The 24,233-nt window shown below is 45.4% G+C and overlaps 1 protein-coding gene across 2 annotated transcripts in view; it reads left to right on the top strand.

Moving 5' to 3' along the window:
• The window catches only part of MGAT5 (mannosyl (alpha-1,6-)-glycoprotein beta-1,6-N-acetyl-glucosaminyltransferase), a 342,867-nt gene that overhangs the window by 281,556 nt on the left and 37,078 nt on the right, over nucleotides 1–24,233 (top strand). For both annotated transcript variants that reach the window (XM_023515849.1, XM_012807954.2), the window contains one exon: nucleotides 17,500–17,649. In XM_023515849.1, the coding sequence (XP_023371617.1) occupies nucleotides 17,500–17,649 (150 nt within the window). The remainder of the gene's footprint in view (nucleotides 1–17,499; nucleotides 17,650–24,233) is intronic.

Genomic DNA, 24,233 nt, shown 5'->3' on the forward strand with positions numbered 1-24,233 from the left:
ATTGTTGTTTGGCGGGCCCGGGCTGGGGATTCGAACCCGCCACCCTAGGTGTATGTGGCTGGCACCTTAGCCGCTTGAGGCATAGGCGCTGAGCCTAGAAGCATATTTGTTGAAGAAACTGGGCTATTTATCCTATGGAGTTGCCTACAGTCTGAATTTTACTAATTATATACCCACGGTGAAGTTTACTGTCTTCTCTCCTGGCTCTATTTTCTGATATTGGTAGATAAGACATAGCAGCCTGATAAAATTCAAGTTAGATTTTTGCAAGGCTGTGTCATAAATGGTGTTGGCCATATTCATATCAGGAGGTACTTGGTGTCTGGCTGCCTTGCTTTTCTTAGTAGCCATTAAGAATCATTGCCTAGACTTATTAGTTCATTAATATTTGTGATATTCTAATTAAGCATCTCTATGAACTCATTTTTTAAATACATTTGAAGTTTTCCAGTCCATTGTCGTCATTCTTCTTGATATTGTATTGACTTGTAAGTTTATCCTGTGAATGCTAAACTTGGGAATATCTGAAAAGTCTTCCCAGGAAACAGACCTAGACAAAAATCTGCGCTAATCTAGCACCTCTGACTTTTCCACACTTGCTTCTTTTTTAAAAGAAGAGCTCTTTCTCATGGTTTTTCTAAGCCGAGTTTAGCCTCGCCCTCTGCATGACCTCCATATGCTTTACCAGCTGAACTATCAGACCAGTTAGGGAGGTTCCCTGGTGATTAATTTTTTTCCTGGAGATCCTGAGGCCTGTACTCAAGCACATATGGTGCTAATGGCTTGGTGGGTAACTGAGTTAATGGTGTGTGAAGGTGACCTGAATAAACTTGGAATCAGAACTAATATGGGTTATGGCAAGCTGCTCCTGTAATAAATTTATAATACTCGTATTTTTGCCTACATAGGTATTAGGTGACTCCTGAAAAGAAGCTATGTAGTCCTGAGCTCAGAAGCTCTCTGTCAAAGATATAGGAGACCAAACAGCTTCTCTTGTGAACCATTGAAAGTAATATTTACTTTCCCTCCTGCACATTCTCCTGAAATTTAGAAGATACAATCGTTCTCCTTTTACAGTTACTCCTTCTGAATTGACAACTGTAAATGACCAGGACAGATAAGGCACTGGTGTGGTTTCGTCAGTTTCCCCCAACACTTGCTGCAGTGACTTTAAGCTTTCTGTTCATCACACCAGATTGTCACTTAGTCTCCAGTTTGTAATTATTGCAGCCATGTCAATGAAAAAATTTAAAGCATGACCTCCCAATATCTGGCTGTTAATTTATTGATAAAAATGGATATATTTTACCCATTATACTACCCAGTATAGTATTTATGGGTGGTATAACAATGTCATGTACATTATAAACATATTAAACTGTAGAGACATTCTCCTATTTTTTTTACACCCCAATAGATCATCTTGTGCATTCCCTCTCTGATTATAGGTTAGACTCTGCTTGAAGTCCCAGCAAAACAACAGTACCCTCCAAAGAAAAATCACACACAAAACTCAGTTTCAGTCTCTTTTTAGAATCAGAGAGCATGGAAAGGAATTATTTTTATTTCAACATATAAAGTTTGTTTTCAAAAATTAAATTTTATCCAAATCACATGACAGTGACCAGGCACTATACCCAGTTTTAATGTAGGATTTCTCAAAAAAACCTCAGGATTTTTTTTTTTTTTTGAGACAGAGAATCACTATGTTGCCCTGGGTAGAGTGCTGTGGCATCACCGCTCACAGCAACCTCAAACTCTTGGACTTACACGATTCTCTTGCCTCACCCTCTCAAGGAGCTGGGACTACAGGCACCTGCTACAATGCCTGGCTATTTTATGGTTGTAGTTGTCATTGTTGTTTGGCAGGCCTGGGCTAGATTCAAACCCATCAGCTCCAGTGTATGTGGCTGACCCTAGCTGCTGAGCTACAGGTGCCAAGCCAAAAGTCTCAGGACTTTAACCTGACTATTGCTAGTACTGTTTTCTTGGAGTAGTCTGGCCTATCAAAGAACAAGGTAAGTCATGTGACATGTATTCTAATATATGCAAACCCATCTTCTCCTTGCCCCCAAGTCTTCATAATATATAATGACTGTTGAAACTGACTGATTTTTTACTAAAATGTTTGCTACAGTTCCTTTAAAACATCAATTTATTTGGACCCAGGTATTTACTGAAGTGGTTTCTTTTAGTGGGTAAGTCTCACTTCCTTAGCATCTTTTCACCAACCCTCTGACTTTTGTAGCTCTTTGTCTTGTTTTAGACCCTAACTGTCCTTGTTACCTGGACTCCTGTTTCATTTAGCAGGTGTTTATTGAGTTGTAATACTTCTGATGCCATGGACCTAAAGATCACAGCTGTATCTGTTTTCTTGGCCCCCCTGAAGCTTGGCATTAAGTAAGAAGAGGAGATAGAACCCTCATGCAGTGTTTGAACAAGTGGGACGCAGTAGTGTGTAGGGGATTAGGGGTCCACTGGCTGGGGAAAGAGTGCTGGGGGAATTGTGCAGACAGGTGGTGCTGTTAGTGATCTGCTCGAGGACAGTGTCAAGAAAGTGCCACTCAGTGCTTCAAAAGGGGGCTTCCTAGAGTGTGCAATGGCAGGGTGGCATTTCCAAGCAAGAGAGGGTCTCTTCAACAAGGATGAGACCATGCTTAGCCACTGGCTTAGTCTCCTTGGGCTGCTATATGATAAGGTACCTTAGACCTGGTGACTTATAAATAGCAAATTTATTTCTTACCATTCTGGAGGCTGGAAGTCTGAAATCAGAGCACCTGCACTGTCACGTTCTGGCGAGGCCTTCCAGGTTACCGACTGCCCAGATCTCATCATATCCTTACATGTGGAAGGGGAGTGAGCTGCTGGGTCTCTGGGCTTAGAAAGGCACTAAACCCATCTGTGCAGGCTCCACCCTCATGACCTCCTAGTACCATCATAGTGGGGACTAGGGTTTCAACACATGGATTATAGGGGCACACAGACATTCAGTCCATAGCAGCCATGGACATGGGATAGAGGAGAAAGCCTTGGCTACAATAGAACACAGGTTGAGAAATCATAAGAAGAATCCTTTGCAGTTTGAGTCACTTTTGCACATTATATCGTGTGATCCTTTGGACCTTTCCTGGAGGAATGGTGGTCATTACCCATAGAATCTGGGTATGGGTGAGTGGACCCCTTCCTGAGGGTGCATAGCCAGGACAGGGCAGTGCCAAGTCCCCCCCTCCCCTAGCTAGCTCCCCAGGGCATGTTGTTATGTTGGTGATTGGGGCAGAGCATCCAGACTGCATGGTGCCTATGAAATGGGGGTGAGGATGTAGAAAGCATGAGATTTTCCAAAATGATTGACAAGTATGAGACCTCAGCTTTATCTTCCCAGTGTATTTTAAGCGTTCCTGTTTTCAAATGGCTGCTTCTAAATTAGACATATTAGCTGTGTTTCCTTTCTAAGTATATTTATTTGCAGCATTTTAGATTCTGAGGTGCTCTAATTAGCCTGATCACATTTATCTTGCTATCTTCATGTTTTCAAGAAATCGGGAATGAAGCAAGAAATTACAAAAGCCATGTGATTTATTTTGAGGGGAGGGAGGAGGGTATTTTTAGCTTCCCTATTTAAAAATCAGCCTGTTAGTTAAAGCCTGGTGGTCAGCTGTTCTTTGAAGGGAACTTTAACTTCTACACCTAAATCTACAATCCCAATCCATACACCCCAAATAGAAGGATTATGCCTGGAATTTAGAAGTTAGTTCTTACTTTGATCAGAGCAGGGAAGAGAGGAGTGTGAGAGAGCTTGTTTTCAATGCCTTGGTTTCTCACACATCAGAGCCAGCCTACAACAAAGATGTGTTGACACCTAGTATTCTGAAGGGGGTATTATGCACGTTATTACCAACTGACACATCCATCTCATGGTGCCATAGTTATTAATGCATATGGCATTAGGCTGAGTGCATCAGAGAAAATTTAACAAACACAGCCCTACCCACCAGAGCTTACAACCGGAAATGCACTTTAGCTGTGTGATGGGGTGAAAAACAAACTCATGCCGTCACCCCAAAGCAGGTCAGCCCTGGGTCTGTAGGCTCAGCCTCATGGAGGATAAACAGCCCCTTGGAGAGGGAAGGCTCTGGCCCCTTTTGGGGGTCGGGGTGTGCCCTGTCTCAGTCATAACTGCTGGATGGAGCTCTTCCAGATGCATGGTGGGGCTACGAGGGTGGGTGTGTACGCACGCATATAGGGAGGGATGGAGTTTACAGCCCCTTCACAGAATTTTTAAAATCTCAGTTTCTGTGAACACCCCCATGAGATAACAGGGCAAGTTTAATATTCCCTCATTTTAAAGAAAAGAAAACCGAAGCTTGGGGACTTGCCTAAGGTCCCACAAGAAGTTAGTTACAGAGCTAGAATAAAAATCCAGATTACTTCATTCTTGACCCTAAACTGCACCATTTAACTTTGCACAAATGTGGACAAGACCTGGAAAAGGCTGGATTGCTTCAGATCTGTGCAGGAGGGCAGGCTATTTCCAGACAGAGACTGATTCTCCCCTGTCCTCACTGAATAATTAATGCCATCCCTTCTGGGAGACCGCTGGTAAGAGCAGCCAAGTTTATGGATCTTCAAAAAGTCCTCAGTCTTTTGAAGCAGGGCTGTTTCCCATGTGTATGATCATCATAACAATGAGAGCTTCCTGGCACGGTAGATTATGTCTTATTTGGAGTCTGTCACCCTCCAGTGTAGACTTTGCAGCCAAGATCTGGGGACAGCATGCACATTGTGACCTGCCTGAGTCTGTTTGGCTGACACAGTGTCACCAGAAAACTGATTGTCACTAACTAGAGCTACAAAGAGAGGATCGCCTCCAAATACTCCTATAGAATCACTTGATTGATTCTTTGGTAGTAAAATAAGTGCTAAATGACATTTTTTTCAGCCCCAGACTGTAGGTTCTGCTGAGTGTCTCCACGACAAGGTGGCCTGGTCTTATGTTTTGTATAATTCAGAATCAGTCTGATGGAGCCAGTCTGGTACTCCTTGCCTGCTGCCATGGAAAGATCCAGGCGGAAGCCCGTATACATTCTGAGGAGTGTGGGGGGCGTCTAATTCAAGCTGCCCCTTCTGTTCCTAGCTGTGGAGGCTGGCAGGTTGCGGTGGGCCTTGAGGCGTCTGCTGCTCTTTCAGATGCAAGGTGATGGTGTGTACCGTCCAGTACAAGTAGGCCCTGCCTCCCTCTGCTTTTTCCCTTCCCAGTTGCCCAGTGAAATGAGACTTTCTCCTCTTAATCCATCTCCCAGATTCCCACATAATTACTACATGTGAAACGCATCTTGTGGGGCTGCCGCATGGAATCCTGGAGACAGGTTTTATCTTTTTTCCCCTGTTGTAAGATAATTACCTGTGGAAAAGTTGGAAATTACAAGAAAGCAATTACTTTTCATTCTGGCCTGAAGAAATGAGTAGGTTTGATATGTGCTCTGCCTGTCTCCTGGTGTGGTGTTCTTTGTGTAGCGTATTCTTGCGTCGTGTGAACAAAACTTTTTGAAGTTAATAAAGAAGTGTTCCTTGATAAACTATCAGTAAAGCTAGATTGGCAAATCTGGTAGTATTGTCCTTTAATGTGAATATAAAGAGAGTATTAATTGTGATGGAGTTGCTGACAGATTTATAGTAATTAACACTGAAAAACACAAAGTATAATATTCTTACCGAGAAGCCAATATGTACACGGTTTTTCTTCTTTTCACAAAGATACACATTAATGTGTTCAGAATATTAATGTTAGTTTTTAGTTTTTGTATGGTATTTTTAATTTCTCGATGTGATTATATATGCAAATGTCAGAAAAGAAAATGTTCCCTGTCTTTGTTTCTTTGCTGGCCATGATGCATTTCATTCATGGTTATTACTGAAAATAATCTTTGCTCTAAGGAAGAAGGTATTGAAAATGATCTCCTTCCAATGTCAAATGCTTCAGGTGCACAGAGGGCTTTGGGTTGGAGGCCAGCTTCAGTCTGACTCTTTGGGGAAACTCTGGAGAGCTCTGGGGATTGCTCTCCAGATGGGGTCTGCCTCTTCTACCTTCCCCTCACCCCCAGCAGTGATTGTTCCTCTTCAGTGGAGGGCTGCTCTTTGGAGAGGTCAACAGCCCGTACAACACACCCAGTGTTGGAGAACTGGTGTCCATCAGTAGCCACTAGGCCTCTTTGTGCCCTTTGTGCCTCTTTGCCTCTGCAGGCTAATGGCGGTAGCCCTCTAAAAAGCAGACAGGTAGAGTGCCTCAGGTCATAAATTAAAAAGCATAGACTCTGCCTCAGAGGATCTTCAAATCACAGACTCTCATTTTATTACTAAGGAACCTGAAGCTACGAGAAGGCAAAGTAGGTCACGCAGGTTTATCCAGACAGTTCCAGGAATGCTAAAGCTCCTACCCAGTCTCCTGCCTGCTGCCTTCCAAACAGGGCACCCTGAAGAGCCTCACACAGCCTCTCCCAGGGAGGACAGAGGCTGCGGTTTGTCGTTGATGGCTGCTGCAGGGTGAAAACGTGATTAGTAAGGAAGCCACCCTTCCCTGCACTTCTGTAAGGTGAGAGCATTATATAAAAATGGTTTCCCACCGTTTCCTTTGCCTCTCTGGGCCGCCCACTCAGCTGATAAAGGCTGTGTGAGTCTGCTGCTCTGACTGCCCTGTGGGGCGTCCTGCCTCTCTTTAGAGGTTCTCGCAGTGCCCTCCACATGCTGCTTTCCCCAACTTCGGCTACTCCACACCGAATCCATATCACCACTGTGCTGTTAACCACTACTTTAAATGGACTTATTTTAAAAAGTAACTGTTCGATTTGTGCTAATTAATTAATGTACATAAAATCATACAGGTATGATATTTTCTAAGTTAAGGGTTATAGGACCTGCCCTAAATTGTGTCCATGGTGTAGAGAAGAATAACACTCTACATCAAGGCCTCAAATGGTAGTTCTTTACTTGCATTCTGTGGAATTCCACTCTTCCCACTTAATTATATCAGGTGACTTTTGGTGGCAGAGGATCATTTTAAATTTTAAGGTACATAAACCTATTTATATGCTGTTTAGAAAAACACACCGTACCCATATGGGGATCCTCTGCCACCAAAAGTCACCTTGGATAATTAAGTGGGAAGAGTGGAATTCCACAGAACACAAGCAAAGAACTACCATTGGAGGCCCTGAACTAGGGTGTTGTTCTTCTCTACTCCATGGATACAATTTGGGGCAGGTCCTACAACTCTTAAATTAGAAAAAAAAAGAATCCTCCTGTTACTTTTAGTTTAAAGAAGAATCTGAGTGTAAGAAAGTATCAGCCTTGGTTTAATAATGGAAACTCTGAACATCATTTCAAGTTAAGTTGTTCTACTGCCAAGTGCTGCTTCATCCTCTAAGCCTGAAGAAGGGATGAGATATGTGGTCATCTCTGTGTCCCCAGCTTGTGGGGCACCTCACCCTCCCTGCCATTTTCCTGTCCCCTGATACAGCCACTAGTAGTTCCTCCAGGACACGGGAGGGTGAAGGCAAGACATTCCTGTCTGAATAGGACTGGTGCTGCCTGGTGCTGCCTGGTCCTGCCTGGTCCTGGTGCCTGCTGGGCTCAGCACATGTGTGATGCAGATTTTCTCTGACCCTCCGGTGGATCCTGGCTGCCCCCCCCCCTGCACCACTCACCGGTAGTACAGCAGCATGTTCCCTCAGGCTACTGGTGTGGCTCCCTCTCAGCTCCTGGTTTCCAGTAGCCACCCTCCCTGTAGCCCTCAGGGCAGAGCTTGGCTCAATAGGACCCTGCTGGGCAAGCTGTGCAGTGTATACCTCGCCTGCACTCAAGGGGAGCACAAGCATCTGTATCCCCTTGAGAAACTCCGGATGCTCTAGCTGTTCCCAAGCTGGCCCTGCTCCAGACTTCTTCAGGACGTCCATCCACCCTGTCTCTGACCTGAGCTATTTCAAGGCTTGGATTAGCATTAATCTACGTGCCCCAGAAGTTCCCAGCAATGCACGTGAAGCTCTCCAAGTGGTCCGCAACAGCCCTTTTCTGGTAAGGTAGAGCTTGGGAACAAGTCAACAGCTCCCCAAAGGACATCCCTTCGCTCTCAGGGTGGGGGGTGGGCACAGGCCAGCTTCACCTCTTCCAGGTGACTGTCATGCCCTTGCCCACATAGAAGAAAGCTGGCTGTTTACTTCAGGGGTGCTCAGCTCCTGTCCTTCGGTTCCTAGCCTTTAGGGACTCAGTTTAGCTATCAGGAGAAGCCCCATCACACTGACCCCCAGTGTGACCTTGCTATTCCTTACCGAGGCTGCACCCAGCCCCAGCAGTCCAGAATTCTTCCTTGGAGACTTTCACAGGGTGGTTCTGTATAGTATCAGCTCTGCTGTCCCTTTAAACGGTATCTGATTGTCAGCCTCTGGCCAGGGCCTATCAGGACAGCGTTTTCTCTCATTCAGGAAAGGATGAGACTGTCAGGTCAAGTCCATTCAATGCACGATTCACTGACCTTGTGGAGGTCCTATAAAACACAGCTTCGGTCTTGCCAAGGCAGCCTCTTAGTCTTCCTAACCTTCCCCTGTGACAGCTTTCTCTTTGTCTCTAAATGGTGTTTTCTGCAGTTACTGCCCAAATACAGCTGACAAGGAGAGCTCAGGGGAGTCTGCTGACACGTTGGACCGTGGCAGTCTGTTTGCAGCCCTCCAGCCTATTTTCTGCACAGTAGCATAGCTGGTGGGCTTTGTTGCTTCAGGACTCTGTCAATCATTTGATGAACAGGCATCATTAGCCACAAGTGACTGCATTTGCATTAGGGAGAAGAAAAACCAGCTTTAGAATTTGAAGCCCTCCTGCCCTTCTTAAAGCAGAAAGGAGGTCATGTCAAAGGGTTTCTTATTTTCACAAACTGGCTGGTGGTTCCCCAGGGTCCTGTAAGAGGCATTCATTAAATGGTAGAAAGCTCCAGTGCTAGGGCAGAGAAAACCCTGAAAAACAAGTGCTGGGAATTAGGGAACCAGACTGAGAGGTTGGATGGAGAGATCTGGAGAGGTATGGATGCTGGTTCCAGTGGGGCAGTGAGGTGAAGGCACTAAGCCATCTCAGCGTGTCTCTTATATCTAGCTCGTCCATTGTACAGTTTGGGGCAGGATGAGCACAATATTTTTTAAAATAAGGGGACATGTTGAAACAGCTCTTCATTTTATTCCCAGTTCTTGCTCAACACTGCTTAGGAAATAGGTGTCTATTACAACTGTCAAGTGATTTTATCCCCATTTAGAGATGAGAAATTTGCCATCAAGCTACTAAAGCAGGGCTCACTGATCTTTCTGTACGACCCATTTTGCCCCAGATTTCTCAATATCTTTGGACCAGAGACTGAGACTCTTCACCCGAGGAGACAGTGGAGAATGACCAGCAGTGTGCTTGTGAAGCTCTCCAAGTGGTCCCCAACTCTCACTTGCCCCCCTGGGCAGCTGAGTCTCTCAATCCCCAGTATCACCTAGAGGCCAGCCTACCTACAGCTACTTGGCAGCTGCCCTAGATGAGTTCTAGTTTATATGAGCTGAGGTCAAGTCAGGAGTGAGTGTGGCGTGCAGAACATCAAAGGGCCGGTAGATGGACCATAATCCAGGCTGGAGAGAAGAAAGCAGGGCTCCTCTTTCTGTTCCCACTGTCAGAACCGAGAGCCATCTTTTCTCCTAGAGAGGTAACGGGTTGGAAAGGAGGGAGCAGGGCTAGACAGGCTTAGAAAATCTTCACTTCTGAGGGTCTTCCAGAGCCCTCAAGGCTTGAGTGGGACATAGCAAAGACATTCACTCCACCTTCTCTCCATAGACCCACCTTGACCTTGGGTGGTTGCTTGAGATAAATGAGCCAAGGTCTGCATAGATTTTAAATCATTCTGTTATGTAAATTATTTCTGCCTCGCTGCTGAAATTCATAGAGATTTGCATGTTAGCACTTACCTCTAACCTTAGAATAAAAGAATGTTTCATCCTTGGTGAATTTTGGACTTCAAGAGCAGGCAGATGAGGTAGCTTCTCTTTGTCTCTCTCTCTCCACCTCCCTTCTTTCGTGTTACCTCACAACTCCTGAGAGAAACCACTAGACGTGGTAGCTATGTTAAAAGGAAGATGAAGCAGGTATACAATATGCCTCCTGAGGTTTGCAGCTCTCCTTTTTGTTCCACTGGAATACGCCTGTAGGTAGTGATGGGCCTGAAGCTCACTTGCCAGGTGCACGGGAAGAACTTGGTTGCTGGAGCAGGATGAGAGGATGGGCGGATCCTTGGAGGGTGTCTGAAGGGGTAGGTGGGCTGTGCCCAAGACCCATCTTCTCCACGAGCCTATAAATGTCTGTGTGCCCTCTCTGTCCCTCTCACTTGGCCAGTATGTGTTTGCTGAGCCCCTGCTCTGTGCCTAGCCTCACAGAGACTAGCCCAGTGACTGCACAGCCCACAGAGGCCACGCAGGAAGACAGAGCATGGAGGAGGTGGCAATGACCTTCACCTGGTGGATCCAGACTGCCAGCTCCTTCCTAATGCCATGACCCTTTTAATACAGTTCCTCACCTTGTGGTGACCCCCAACCATATGGACCTGTATTAAAGAGTTGCAGCATTAGGAAGGTTGAGAACCACTGATGGACAGAAAGGAATCCATTAATCCATTCAGGAGAAAAGGAGGGCAGAAGGATGAGTATTTTAACAAAAGCAATGGCAGGCTGGGTGTCTGGGAGACAACAGGAAAGGTCTGGGACTGAAGGATAAGTTAGGGAGGCAGACCATAAGCAGAGGAGGTGAGGGAGTAACCAGGACCAGGCTGGAGAGCTTGCAGAAGCCCAGATTGTGGAGGGTCTTGTATGCAGAGCTGAGGAGGGGGTCTCCCACCCCAGCAACATGAGGAACTTTGGAATGTTTCAAGGAATAAAACCTTCAGTTTTGGAACCTAGCGGCAGTGAGAAGGATGGTTGAAAGAGGTGAGAGCCTGGCGATGTGTTTGGCCCACAGCTGACAAAGGAGGTGCAAACCTGGGGCAAGTAAGGGCAAGGGGAATGGGGAGTGCAAAGTAACACAGTGGCAGGGTGACCATGCCAGCTTCTGCTTCACCAGGACTACATGGACACAGTAGCATATTGGATGGTCTGGATCCTCCTGAAGGCTTGCAAGGAGGAAATCTACTAGAGTATGGTCTGCAAGAGAAGAAAAATACCTTACTTGCCCTGCTCCTTCCCATAGCCTTGGTTCACCTCAGCACTAAAGCTCCTGTTGTTCTGGGGGTGCTTCTCAGCAAGGGGGACCCCACCCTGTCTGACAGTGGAGGGCAGCCTGGCTTGTGCAAGTGTGACTGAGAAGAGGAGCGGGCAGTCAGGAGTCCGAGATGGCAACGAAGGCTGTGTCACCACATAGGCCAGGAGCCCAGAGGGGACACAGCAGTTCATGCAAGAGGGATGAATGCCAGAGCTCGTGAAGGAGGCCGGTAGATGAGAAAGATTTATAGGGTCTTTGCTCAGTACAGTTGACAAGTTCAACCACAGCCTTTCCAGGAGTTATGTCTCAGTAGTAGCAAAGGACTCTGATGTCTGGTTCGAGTCAGGGTATACTCTGTGTCCTGGTATTTCTTGAAGAAAAGCTATGATTCCTCATTATATTTTTGTAACACCATGTAGTGGGCCAATCTCTGTATTTACTGAGGAGCAGAGAAGGTTGAAGTGCTTAGAACCAGAAGCGTTCTGAATTGCAGTTTTTTTTTCAGATTTGAGAATATTTGCAAACATAACCAGTTGAACATCCCTAATCCAAAAATCCAGAATGTTCTAGTGAGCATTTTCTTTTAATGTCATGTCAGTGTTCAAGTTTTGGATTTTGGAGCGTATCAGATGTTTGGGTTAGGGATGCTCAACCTGGACTTTTAAAAATTATTCGAAGCCCACAGTGGTCAAAATAAAACATTTGATCACAAATGCACTTGTCAGGACTCTTACTGCTGCAAGTGACACAAGCCGAACTTTAGCAGCTCAGGCCATATAGACTGGCCAGCTCTCGGAACCCAGAGAGGAGGGGAAGGGGCGCAAATGGGCTCAGACGTGACTTGAGCTGTGAACTGAAACCCACCAGCATGTGTACTCTCTCCATTAGGCCTTCTCTGTTAATTTTTCCCTCAGTAGAACCTGACCTCCATGGGGTAGGCCCCATGCTTGCCTGGGCAGCCTGAGTTGGCGGCTCACTACTGTCCATACCCATCCAGCACTTCCCAGGGTGGACCCCCACTGGCTCAGACACACAGGTATTCACCACTGGAACCACTAACTTTGGGCAGGGCTGCTTCACCAGGTCACAGGTTCTGTGTGGATGAGGGAAAATGGTGTGTGCCTGTACTGGGGAATGCAGGTATTACGGGGCGGGGGTGGGGAATATCTCACATCCACTCCAGCCCAGAGCTCAGCATACTGCCATTTGCCCAAGAATGTTCCTATGGCATATATTCCTAACTCACCAGCTAAAAAAGTTGGGGAGCAAAAGGTCACCCACAGCCTTATGTTCATTGCAACACTATTCACAATACCCAATTTATAGATCCATCCATCGCTGGATAGATGGATGAAGACAATGTGGTACAGAGTTGCAGTGAAATACTATTTGGGCATAAAAAAGAATGACATCTGGCCATTTTCAGCAACATGATGGAACTGGAGCTTATCCCAAAATAAACCAGGCACAAAAAGACAAATATCACATGTTCTCATATGCAGAAGCTAAAAAGTGGATCTCGTGGAGGAAGAGAATAGAATCATAGCTAGCAGAGACTGGGAAGGGCAGGGGCAGGGGAGGAAGGGAGGTGGGTCAGCAAGCACGCACACAGTTTGTTGCATAGCAGAGTAGGGTGCCTATAGTTCATAATAACATTTTATGTTTCAAAATAGCTGAAAGAGAGGACTTAAAATATTCTCAACACATAGAAATGACAAATACTCAAGGTGATGATATCCTAATACGCTGACTTGATCATCCCACACATTGTACACATGTGACAAAACATCATATATACACCATAAAAAAAAAAGGCAATTGGGCGCCTATAGTCCCAGCTACTTGGGAGGCTGAGGCAGGAGAATCGCTTAAGCCCAAGAGTTGGACGTTGCTATGATCTGTGACACCACAGCACTCTACCAAGGTGACATAGTGAGATTGCCTCAAAATAAATACTAAATAGGCAATTATTACATATCAATACAATTTTAAAAGAAATTAGGGTAAGAGCTTCTGATTCTGTGGTTCTGCATTCTGCCTCCCCTGCTGTGAATTGCTTAGACCGAATTGTTTTCCACTTTCTACCCAAGCTCCAAATATCTCCAGTTCTGCCCATGGACCTGCCTCCAGCCACAGCAGAGACACCTGACAGCACTGCTCCTTGAGTCTCTCCTCCTCCCTCTCTGAGAGCTTAGGTAGATTTAAATTTTAATCAGTTAGTTCAGTTGTTTTTAATGGGAATTTAAATTGAACTAGAGACTGGAAGCATTAGGGGCTGCAGGTTGCTCAGCTGGAACCTTTGGGAGAGGGAGTGATTGCAGCTGTGATGTACACTCTGGGCAAGCTTCTTTTAACTCCTTGAGAGAATTGTGGATGATAGTTTTTGGAGTAGATAATTTCCTTTGACCTTTGCCTCTTAAGTCAGAGAAGGAAAGATTTTTAGGGGGTGATCTTGATCCAGATATCTTAGATTAATGGGACACTCAGGTCAATGGTGTCACCTTTGCCCTGAGCTTGGATAACAAAAATAAGGAAAGGGTATGGGAGGGTATATGCTGGAACTTCCCCCACCCCTATAGTGTACCTTCTTCCCAGTTTGGTCTGTCCTGTGGGTTGGGGTAACACAGGAACATCCTTCACTTAACATTCATTTAAGAACACAAGTACTGTATTCTTAAATACCAAAGATAAGAGAATACACCCAAGAGAAATAGGAATCCCTTTTGGTTGCCTTGATGGCAAGAACTAAGCCTTCTGGTGTGACGGTGGTTCAAGCCTTAGAGTTTTAGACAAGTTTTTATTCATTTTTTTGATCGCATATGTTTTTAAATTTTTGTATTATGAAATATGTCATATATACAGAAATCTAATAAAAGATATCAATATACCTATTACCCAGAACCATAGGTATTAACATCTTTGAATATTTTTTAGCAGAGAAATGATACGTTACTAATGTTGCTAAAGCCCCACCTCCCCAAAGCCACCCTCCCTCAGTTAGTTTCTGGAAGTTGGTGTATATTATCCCCATGTAGACTTTGTACCTTACTAATGCTCATATGTCTAAACATGGCCCATGTGCACGTTATCACTTTGCATGGCTACAAAACTTTTCAAAAACAGCATCGAACCATACAAATTATTTTGCTTTACCTTTTCAGTCACAGAGAGGAGTATTAAGATACTAATTAATCCTGGCATAATCCAGTTGAGTGAGGATCAGGGCCTAGAAAGGAAGATAAGTATTACAGAGGCAGAATCTACAAGACTTGTGACTATTTCATTGTGAATGTTGGTGGGACATTGGGGGGGCAGAATGGCGGCATGATTCTGGTGTAGGTGCTTGGGTGGGAGCATGATGCCAGCCACCAAGCCGAGGAGCAGAGGAAGGGGGTCTGGCCAGGTAGGGCAAGTGGTTTTCTTTCGTCAGCAGTGGCTGAAGCACGCCAGGTGGAAGGGTTCAAGAGGCAGTTGGGTATTTGAAATTCAGGACCCAGATCTGAGCTGAAGGGTACTTCCTGTGGTTTCTTTAGTATGTTATCTTTGGGACTAGAGCCTCTTGTGATGCCTTTACCTGGAATAGGTAGCATGGTTCTCCTGACAGATTGCTACAGAACTCTGACAAGTGGCAACAAGAGACCTGAGTTGAAATTTCCTAATTGTCACATCAACATCAAAAGTTAAAATTTTGCTTGAAACATTTTTTTCCTTTAATCACCTGTGGGCATTTTCTCATCCGTGAATTTCCATAGCTCCTCTCTGAAGGTAATGTCTCCTTCCGGGCTTTACCAGGCTTCATGTTACTAAGTTCATAGGCCTCGTTAGTCTTTCCATACACTTCTTTGTATTGGTCTGAACATGCCCCCTTATTATAATTTAAAGAGCCCCTCCCTTTTCTGGGATTTGATGGCAATACACATATAACCTAGCATATTCCTTTTCCAGGCATTTAGTCTGGGAATCCTAATCTTGAATCTGTGTACAGTGAATGTTTTGTCCAAGACAGGAACCAGAGGGCCACCCACTGTTCAGCGCAGACCTAGTCTGGGGGCCTTTGGTCCATCTTCATGAGTTGGTAGCTGGCTTTTCTCTCGGGGTAGGATATGTTTCCTTTTGCATAAAGGAGAGATATAGGTCCCACCTCCACCTCCATCCCTGCTTGAAGGCCAGCAAGATGTCCACAGAAGCCACCTTTTGAACAATTGAAATCTACTGGAAGTAACTGAAGTAAAATAAGGGGTCTGAGAAGAGTTTGGGTAGCTGCTGCTGTTGCAAGGATCCAGAAAGACCTGGGGAATTTGAGATGGGGAATGGACGCAAGTGGGCCCAGAACTGGGCGGGGTGGGGGTCTGGGCCCTGGTTCCTCTCTTCTCTCTGCTTCCTAGTCTCACTCTCTTCTCCCTTTTCCTACTCTCTTCTTCCTTCTCGTCCTTTCCCAAACTTGCTCCTTATTCTCTCCTCCCCACCATGCTTGCAGGGATGAAGCCCCACTTGCAGCTACTCTCTGGGTCCCTCTTATCACCAACTGTCTTTCTCCTTTCCTTCAGCCCCCAACACTGGTGACTGGCTTCCGCAGAACTTATTATCTGGCCCATAATTGCTGGGACTCCAGCACTGATTGACCTTTTTGCTCTAAAGCCAGTGACCATCTGGCAGTAATCTCCCTGTGTACAGGATTCTGAGTTCCCCAGAGGGGGTCTGCTTGGCTCCCTTTGCCTTACTGAGCCTGCAGTGTCATTCCTGGGCTGCTGGCCAGCCTAAGAATGGGTCCCTCCTGGTCACACACACACTCAAAGCTGACCACCAGTGTTGGGGGATGGGGATACAGAAGCAGAGGTTACCCTTCACATTAACTTATACCAGGTAGGTGATACTACGTTTGGCTCAAACGACAAGTGGGAAGTCATGGTTCATAAATTCTGTCCTCATGCTGTGCTAATGCCTCTTGCAGCCACACCAGACATGACACGGAGTTGGACCTTCAGTCCAAGTGTTTCTTTTATTCACATTTTAGGGTGGTAGGGACAGGCTTGCTTGGTTGTGAACAAAGTCACCCTGGTGCATAAAACAGAGAGCCTGGACTATGCTCTTTTCCCAGTCGTGTGAAGACTTGTGACGCCCCTTTTGGAAACTTTGTTTCCTCCAAAGTTGATGTCCTGTGTAATGGCACCGAGGCAGAGGGCGAGTTGTAAACTGGCTTGTCCAGAGTCCACCTCCCCATCCCCCTGTCCATAGCTGCTGGTCCACCTCCCTGTGTTCCTTGTGGTCTTAAGTCACAAAAGCAGCTATTATTGGATTTGACTGGAGCGTCCAAAAACAGGCTTAGAATGGGGAAATTTTGTCCCACTTTTCTACAACTGGAAAACATTATAGAACTTGACTCTTTCAAATTTCCAAAAACAACAACCCACAAAACCCAGCTTGTACAACTTAGTCACACAGAAACATGAAGAGGTAGAAAAAGTGAACTTGCTTCCACTTCACAGGTGGTTTTGATTTAGAAAATGTGTCTCAAAATTTAGAGCCTAAACTACAGGAAAAGCATTGGGTTTTGCCTCTAATAAAAGTAAAACTCCTGAATTGTTTCAGAATTCATTAAAATTTATGCTGTAATCTTTTTCTACTTTTGTCTACCTGGATAGTCTTATTTTCTCTCCAGCTGTGGGAAACTCTCATCTTCCCATGATCTGAAATTAAGGGGATCCAGTTCTGACAACATGAGTTAATCATCACTAGAAATGTTGGCAAGAGCTCGGGATGTTTGCGTTCCTCAGGGACGGCTTAGCATCTCCGGATAAATATTCCAGTCCAGCCGACTGCCTTCTCTGGGTTTTCCTTCCCCAAACTTCCTCCCCTGCAAGTAGGAGAAGCCAAAAGCCACTGTTGGGTCCCTCATAATTTACAAAGCAAAGATGATGCTTCAAAACAGTTGGCCATAAGTTGTGGTTGGTATTCATGTTTTCATATAATGTGTTTCTTTTTGCAGAATTGTACAGAAGCCATATGACTATTTTCGCCTTCAAAATCCAGCCAGATTACTTTAAAAAGAAATAGGTTTTCTTTTTCTTTTTCTTTTTCTTTTTTTTTTTTTAAGGAGATTATCAAATTCCTGTGATCTCTGTTAAGAGCACCCTTCTCTGTGGCTCTAGCTGTTAGAAAAGGTTCTGTTCTGTGACGCAGGTTGTGATGTGAATGGAGGGAAGAGAGAAATGTCTTCTGCTTGTGTCTCCTCTTTAGAATAAGAAGATCTACTTGGACATAATTCACACGTACATGGAAGTGCATGCTACTGTCTATGGCTCCAGCACCAAGAATATCCCCAGTTACGTAAAAAACCATGGTATCCTCAGTGGACGGGATCTGCAGTTTCTTCTCCGAGAAACCAAAGTAAGTTTTCTATAGTTTGATAAAAATTCACGAGGGATGTATTCAAAAGTTGTTTCTGTTGTCCTTGAAAATGGGGTCAGTATCTTTTATGCTTTCTTTTCTTCTTTTTTTTTTTGTTTAGAGACAGAGCCTCAAACTGTCCCCCTGGGTAAAGTGCTGTGACATCACAGATCACAGCAACCTCCAACTCCTGGGTTCAAGCGATTCTCCTGCCTCAGCCTCCCAAGTGGCTGGGACCACAGGCGCCCGCCACAATACCAGCTATTTTTTGGTTGCAACCATCATTGTTGTTTGGCAGGCCCGGGCTGGATTAGAACCCGCCACCTTAGGTGTATGTGGCTGGCACCTTAGCCACTTGAGCCACAAGCGCCGAGCCTATGCTTTGTTTTCAATCCTATCTTTGGATGTTTTGGAGCAGTGGTTTACTAGAATAATGGTGACCAAAAAAGACAGTGAATTATGGAAGGAGGTTGCTGTGGTTTTGTTCATTGATTTAGTCAAAAAACATATTTACTGAGGAGCTAGCCTGCAAAGTATCAAGCAGGTGGCTGAGGATAAGGCCACCAAAGGGAAAGGTAATGCCCTGCCTCCAGGGACAGACTTTCTGCTAGAGGCACAGCTTGCACAGTAAGTTGTCACTGTCTGAGCATTCACTTCCCTAACCAGCTTTTCCTCACACCTCCCCACTCACCATGGATGTACTGAAACACTGAGGAGGTTCAGAGAGAAAAGTCCCCGTCGTTTCTAAGAGCAGGGGACACACAGGAGGGATGTGGAAGATGAAAGCGGGGTAAGACATGGATATACCTTGCCTTTGGCCCAGACAGAACTCAAAATCAGGTGGTAGAGAACCAGACGACCTACTTAGGAGTCTAAGTATTGGAAAGTAGTAGGAGATAAAACTAGATGAGGGACAAGGGTCTGATTGTCAAGACAAGGCATTGTTCAGTGTGTGGTGCAGGTAGCTGGCAAGACGTGGAGAGTTATTTGCTGAGCGGTAGCATGATGACATGGGGGAAATCCACTGTGGTCTGTGTGCTTTCTGTAATCCTACCATGGATGGACCAAACCAAGTTCAGAGACTTGTGAATAAACTAAAGTTTGACCTCGAAGCATTGGCTAGCATTTTAATGCATTAGATAAGCCCCCTCATGTTTCTCAATAAGCTCTGATTTGCAAATTTTATAAGAATTTATTGAGCAGCTGCTATGTGCCAGGTATTGTGCAAGAGATAGAAGAGTGAAGAGAGCACATGGGTCCCTCCCCCTTCCTCAGGTGTAGGGGAGCACATTACCCATATGGAGTTCTCAGCTCTGGCTTCCGGCTCACCATTTTCGTGTACACACTAGGGAAGAGAGGTTGAGCGGATTGACCTCTGTGGCATAACAGAAATTGCTAATCACTGTGTGGCACTTTGTTTTTAGAAAGGGCATTCACATATGCTGTCCTGTGATTCTTGCAACAGCCTTAAGAGGTAGACAGGGCAGGTATTATTGCTAAATTTACTTTAAACATGAGGAAACAGGCTAGAGAGCTGGGCTTGCCCACACTAAGCTGCGGTCAAGCCTCAAGGATAACCCTAAGTTAGGAGTTATTTTAACAGCAATATTAAGCCCACTAGGCCCTCAGCATACCCTACTCATGAATGCTTAAACTTAAGAGCATTTAGTGGACATTCAGCACCCAAAAGAATATACATCTCTCCTTGGCCTCATTTTCTCCATCTCTAAATGCGTTTGATCTTTGCTACTTTCAAGTCATTTGTGTGATGCTATGAATGAAATAGTTGGACATAGTCACGGGCTCCTTGGCCCAAGACCTAATTTTTGTGAACTTCTTTACAAGGTCATCTATAGCCGATGACTTTGTGGCTATGCCACAGTGAAGTGCGTTCCCCAGTTTTCACAGTTTGCTCTCCATGCCCTCCTGTCTTAGGTTAACATTTTAGAATCATCACAATGCCTGGGCCCTTTAATGACAGTGCTGTTTTTGCCATTTGCCTCATTTTACTTTTTTCCATTTTGGATCATGGAAAAAGCTCAAGTTCCTTTAAAATAACATTTGGCAGAGCTGGTTCTCAGCAGTGTGTCATTACTGTCTCGCACACTTCCATTAACCCAACCTCGTGAATGTCTTGCTCAGCCTTGCAAATTTTAAAAGAACCCTTACTTCCCTAACTTTCATTTACCCCGTCAGAGTCTAGAAAATAGGCTGAAGCTAAAATCTCTGATGTCCAGGGGAGGACAAGAGAAGAAATCTGGAAGGCCCAGACCATGATGTAAGAGTTTGCCTCTGATAACCAAGGATTGCAGCTTGAATTTTGAGCATAAAGCATATATATTCATCCTTGAAAAACTGGTGCCTTCAGAGGATGTCACTCATCCTGTTACGTATAGCCTGTTTACCTGACTAGAATATATTAAAATACTCTGAACAGGATTATGGTTCAAACAGCCAGCAAATATGATGAGATGAGGTTGAGATAGTGTATCACTCAGACCCCATGTGCCCAGGACACAGCAGCAAGCACTCAGATGAATGAAATAATGACACGAAAGACTAGTCAGGCTCTGCATTTCTAACCCTTTCTGCCTCTGACTCCTTCGTCTGTGTCTCCGAGCAATTCAAAAGTGATTTATTCCAATCCATGTTGGGAGTGGAGAACTGGGGCTGCTGAGAAGCAAATGTCTGCAGAATGAATAGGATTCTCGCACTCCTCCAACTCGCTACTGCTACAGAAGCAAGTCTGGTCTCCTCAAGAGGTTAAAAGCCAGAAATGATTGATGCTTCATCAGTTCTGACTCATTATTTTTCTTTACAAGCCATCTTTGAATCTCTGTGCCAAGCCCAGGAAACCCTCTGCTCAGCAAAATTTTGTCCTGGCATGCCATTAGGGGTACCAGCGTCATTAACAGACTCTTGCTTCAGGGAGCCTGTGAAGACAAAGGAACTCAATGTTACGCTAGTATTGAGACCAAAAAAGCTGTGAAGTTGTTGGGATCTAGAAGACCCTCCTAATGGGGATATAAGTTTGGATGAATGAATTATTTATCAGAGAACCACGAGGAGTCATTTGGTCCAGCAGACTCCAGGAGTAAAATTTAAGCCAGCCAATGAGGACTTGCTAGGGTGGCATGTTTATATTTTTGGCTTAAATCTTATCTTTTAGTGTGGTTTCTTCCTTCACCTTCCTAGTTTTAACTTCTTCATGCCCCTGTCTCCCCAGTCTTCCTATAGGAAGCTCCTTTTTCCTATACCACGTTGAATATTGCATGCAAGTCCTATGCTGGGAAGGAGGAGCGTCCGGAGCTCACAAGAGTGATCCATGAGCTGGGCCAGGTGCCTCCCTTTATACAGACGGAAACAAATTCTGGCTGTGCCAGGGCAAGCTGCTGCCACCCTGCTGTTACTGGCCCCTTCTGTACCCAACCTCCTGTCACTCCCCCTCCAATATTCAGGTGGGTCCTGACCATCCCGTTTCCCCACTATGTCAGCTTATTAACTCACCCGTGAGACACACCCCGAGGTCTGGATAGCCCTGTGAGGTATGCAGTCTGTGCTCCCGCTGACCCATCCCATCTTCACACCTGAGCACACTCTCCCCACACCCACCGTCCCTAATCGACTATGGTTCTTCCCACTAGATTTGGATGTGGTTGTCAAAGCTCTCTCAAAAACTCCAGCTTTGAGGCCACCACCACTGTTGGAACCAGACTCATGCAGCTCCACAAGGGCTGAGAGGCTTCTCTTACCCAGTGCCTGGAACACTGCCTGGCATATAGAGGCATTTAGATAATCATGTGGAGAATGAAGGAAGGGGTCAAGACGAAACCCACTAACCATATGGGATCTCTGAAATTTCTTCCTGTTCTTATGAGTTGTATACCTACATCTCCAAGATCTGCCCAGCAAGCGACATGCCCTTCTGATACTCGGCACCTGCCTCTCTGTGATGTTGTCCGTGTCTCCAGGTCTTGGGAGTTATAGCCTGAGAGCTTGCCTACTCAGGGGAGTAGTCCATCTTCTGTTTCAGGTGCTGGCTCCTCAGGGAGCCATTTCACACGAGTTTCCTCCTAGTGAGCAGTACCTTAAATCATTCTCGTGTCATATGGATGGGGGGAAAATGGTACTGAGGTGTGCCTCTCCCCCTGCCTCCCCATATATGTGTGTACATTGAGGAGTGTATGGTGGTGTGACTCAGTAACCCCTTGGCCAGTGCAAAAGCTCACCCCCATACCCAAATACACACAAGCATGCTCAACCTCCACACTCGGACCCTGACTGGGGAGGAAATCTATTAATAATTATTCTTTTGCTTATTCCAGGCCTTAGCCTTGCCATTTTAGACACAGGGGTGACTCAGACAATTTTGCCCACAAGGAGCTTAGAGGAGGTAGACAGAGAACAGTAACAACACGAGAAGTACAGCAGCAGAACTAGGAATAAGAAAAGAAATGATACTGACATAAAATGTCACCATGAGGCCAGTGATTCAGCTGTGTAAAAATGTGGTTCTGTGACTCGTAAAATCAATGAAATGACTGAGGTGGTCTCACCGTGGAGGATGGGAGCTGTGTCAGTCACAGTTTAACGCATCCATGCTGCCATGGTACACCTGCCTGTGGGGGGTGTACTGTCCCAGAACAGCCATTGTCTCTGTTACCCTTTACTGCGTGCCAGGCCCTGTGCTAAGCCTTTTCTGTGAATCTTCTCCATTACAAAAATCCTGTGATCTTGGTATTGTTATCACCTCATGTGATAACAGAGGCCAGAGTTTCTGTGGGGAAGCAGCCTGTTCCGCTGTTTCCATGCTGGGAACTGAGGGCTCGGCCTGGTGTGGAATTTGTGTAAAAGCAGTGGTCGGGAAGGCTCCCCACACCAGGAGGTGATGCTTGAGTGGACTTTTCATTTGTTAGCATTTCAGGCTGGCCTTGCTGGACGCATCTCACCTCTACAATTTGAAATTTACACAAATATTCTGTTACTCCAAGTTAATAAATTTACTGTGCGGATTATAATGCATTTGATTTTGTACTGAAGCTCCCAAGTGACCAAAACTCAGGAACATTATCTTGGTTGATGCTGTTGTCTGTGGTTTAGTTTTTACCATTGTTGTTTCTGAAAGGGCATTTAGGTAACTGGGCATAGTCAGAGAATCGACCCCAATTAGCTGGTCTCTAGGAAGTAGTCTTTGGTTTAGCAGGCAACCTTGACAGACTTTGAGTACTTGAAGACACTGGACAATTCTCCTAGTCTTTGTCTCTGTGGTCCTTCCAGCTCTTCCCTAGAGTCTTTAGCTATTGTGAATGAGAGGCTTGTGGAGCCCATGGGATAATGTAGCTGACCTGGATGGGAGAGAATTTGGCCACTGCTAATCCCTTCCTTCAGCTTCAGATGCCTGAGGGAAGACAGATGGCCAGACAAGGGACCCTTTGAGATACAGGAAAGCATCACAGTTCAGAAAAATACATTTTTTCCATAACCATCACGTGGGTTCTTATCAAATATATACAAGGGATACCTATTACTAGAAATACGATACCCAATCACTATGAAGGATAAACAAAGCTTAGCAATGACATGTGACTCACGGGACTGGCCCTTCTATGTGGCAGTCTCTGTCATCACATCTCTCTTCTGGTGAAGTGTCCCTCCCCTTCTCTTAGTCTAGATACATCAGGAAACAGTGAGAACTCATAAATACACATGCACTCACTGAACATTCTGTAAAAACCCACAAACTTAACTCGCACACATCCAGACTCCAGGGAAAGGAGATAAGGTCATGATGTGCGGCTACATGCACTTACATCTGGGTTTGAACTTGAGGAACTATTTACTTAATGTTTAATAAGCTTGGCATATATCCTTTCCTTGTAATACTTCATGTAATCCTCATAGCAACCCCATGAAATAAATAAAGCACTATTATTTCCCCCATTTTACACATGAAAAGACTGAGATTTAGAGAGCTTGTGTTACCTTCACTAAGGTGCTATGACTACAGAGAAGAGATTATAAATGAGCCTCAGAATCCATAGACAGAGACATCTAGCAGTTTGCCACAGTTACAGGACTGGGAAATGAAGGAGTTAGGACTTGAACCCCTGATCTGACTCCAGAGCCTGTGGTGTCATTACCATGTTGCTCTGGTCACTTTATGCCAATAATCGATTCACTGGATAGGCTGAGGTTGATCCATTGCTCAGGCCTCCCTGCCAAGTCACACCATCAAGTTTGCTAATCAAAGCTAATTAGAAAATATGTGTTGAGTGTGCTTCTCCTATTTGGGGATTTTTTTTTTCTTTTTTTTTTTTTTTGAGACAGAGCCTCAAGCTATCCCCCTGGGTAGAGTGCCATGGCATCACGCCCACACCAACCCCCAACCCCGGGGCTCAAGCGAGTCCCCTGCCTCAGCCTCCCAAGTAGCTGGGACCACAGGCGCCCGCCACAAGGCCTGGCCATTTTTTGGTTGCAGCCATCATCGTTGTTTGGCGGGCCCGGGCTGGGGATTCGAACCCGCCACCTTAGGTGTATGTGGCTGGCGCCTTAGCCACCTGAGCCACAGGCGCCGAGCCTTTGGG

Source organism: Otolemur garnettii, unplaced genomic scaffold (assembly GCF_000181295.1).
Source record: "Otolemur garnettii isolate 467f Iridium unplaced genomic scaffold, OtoGar3 scaffold00080, whole genome shotgun sequence".
Classification (NCBI taxonomy): domain Eukaryota; kingdom Metazoa; phylum Chordata; class Mammalia; order Primates; family Galagidae; genus Otolemur; species Otolemur garnettii.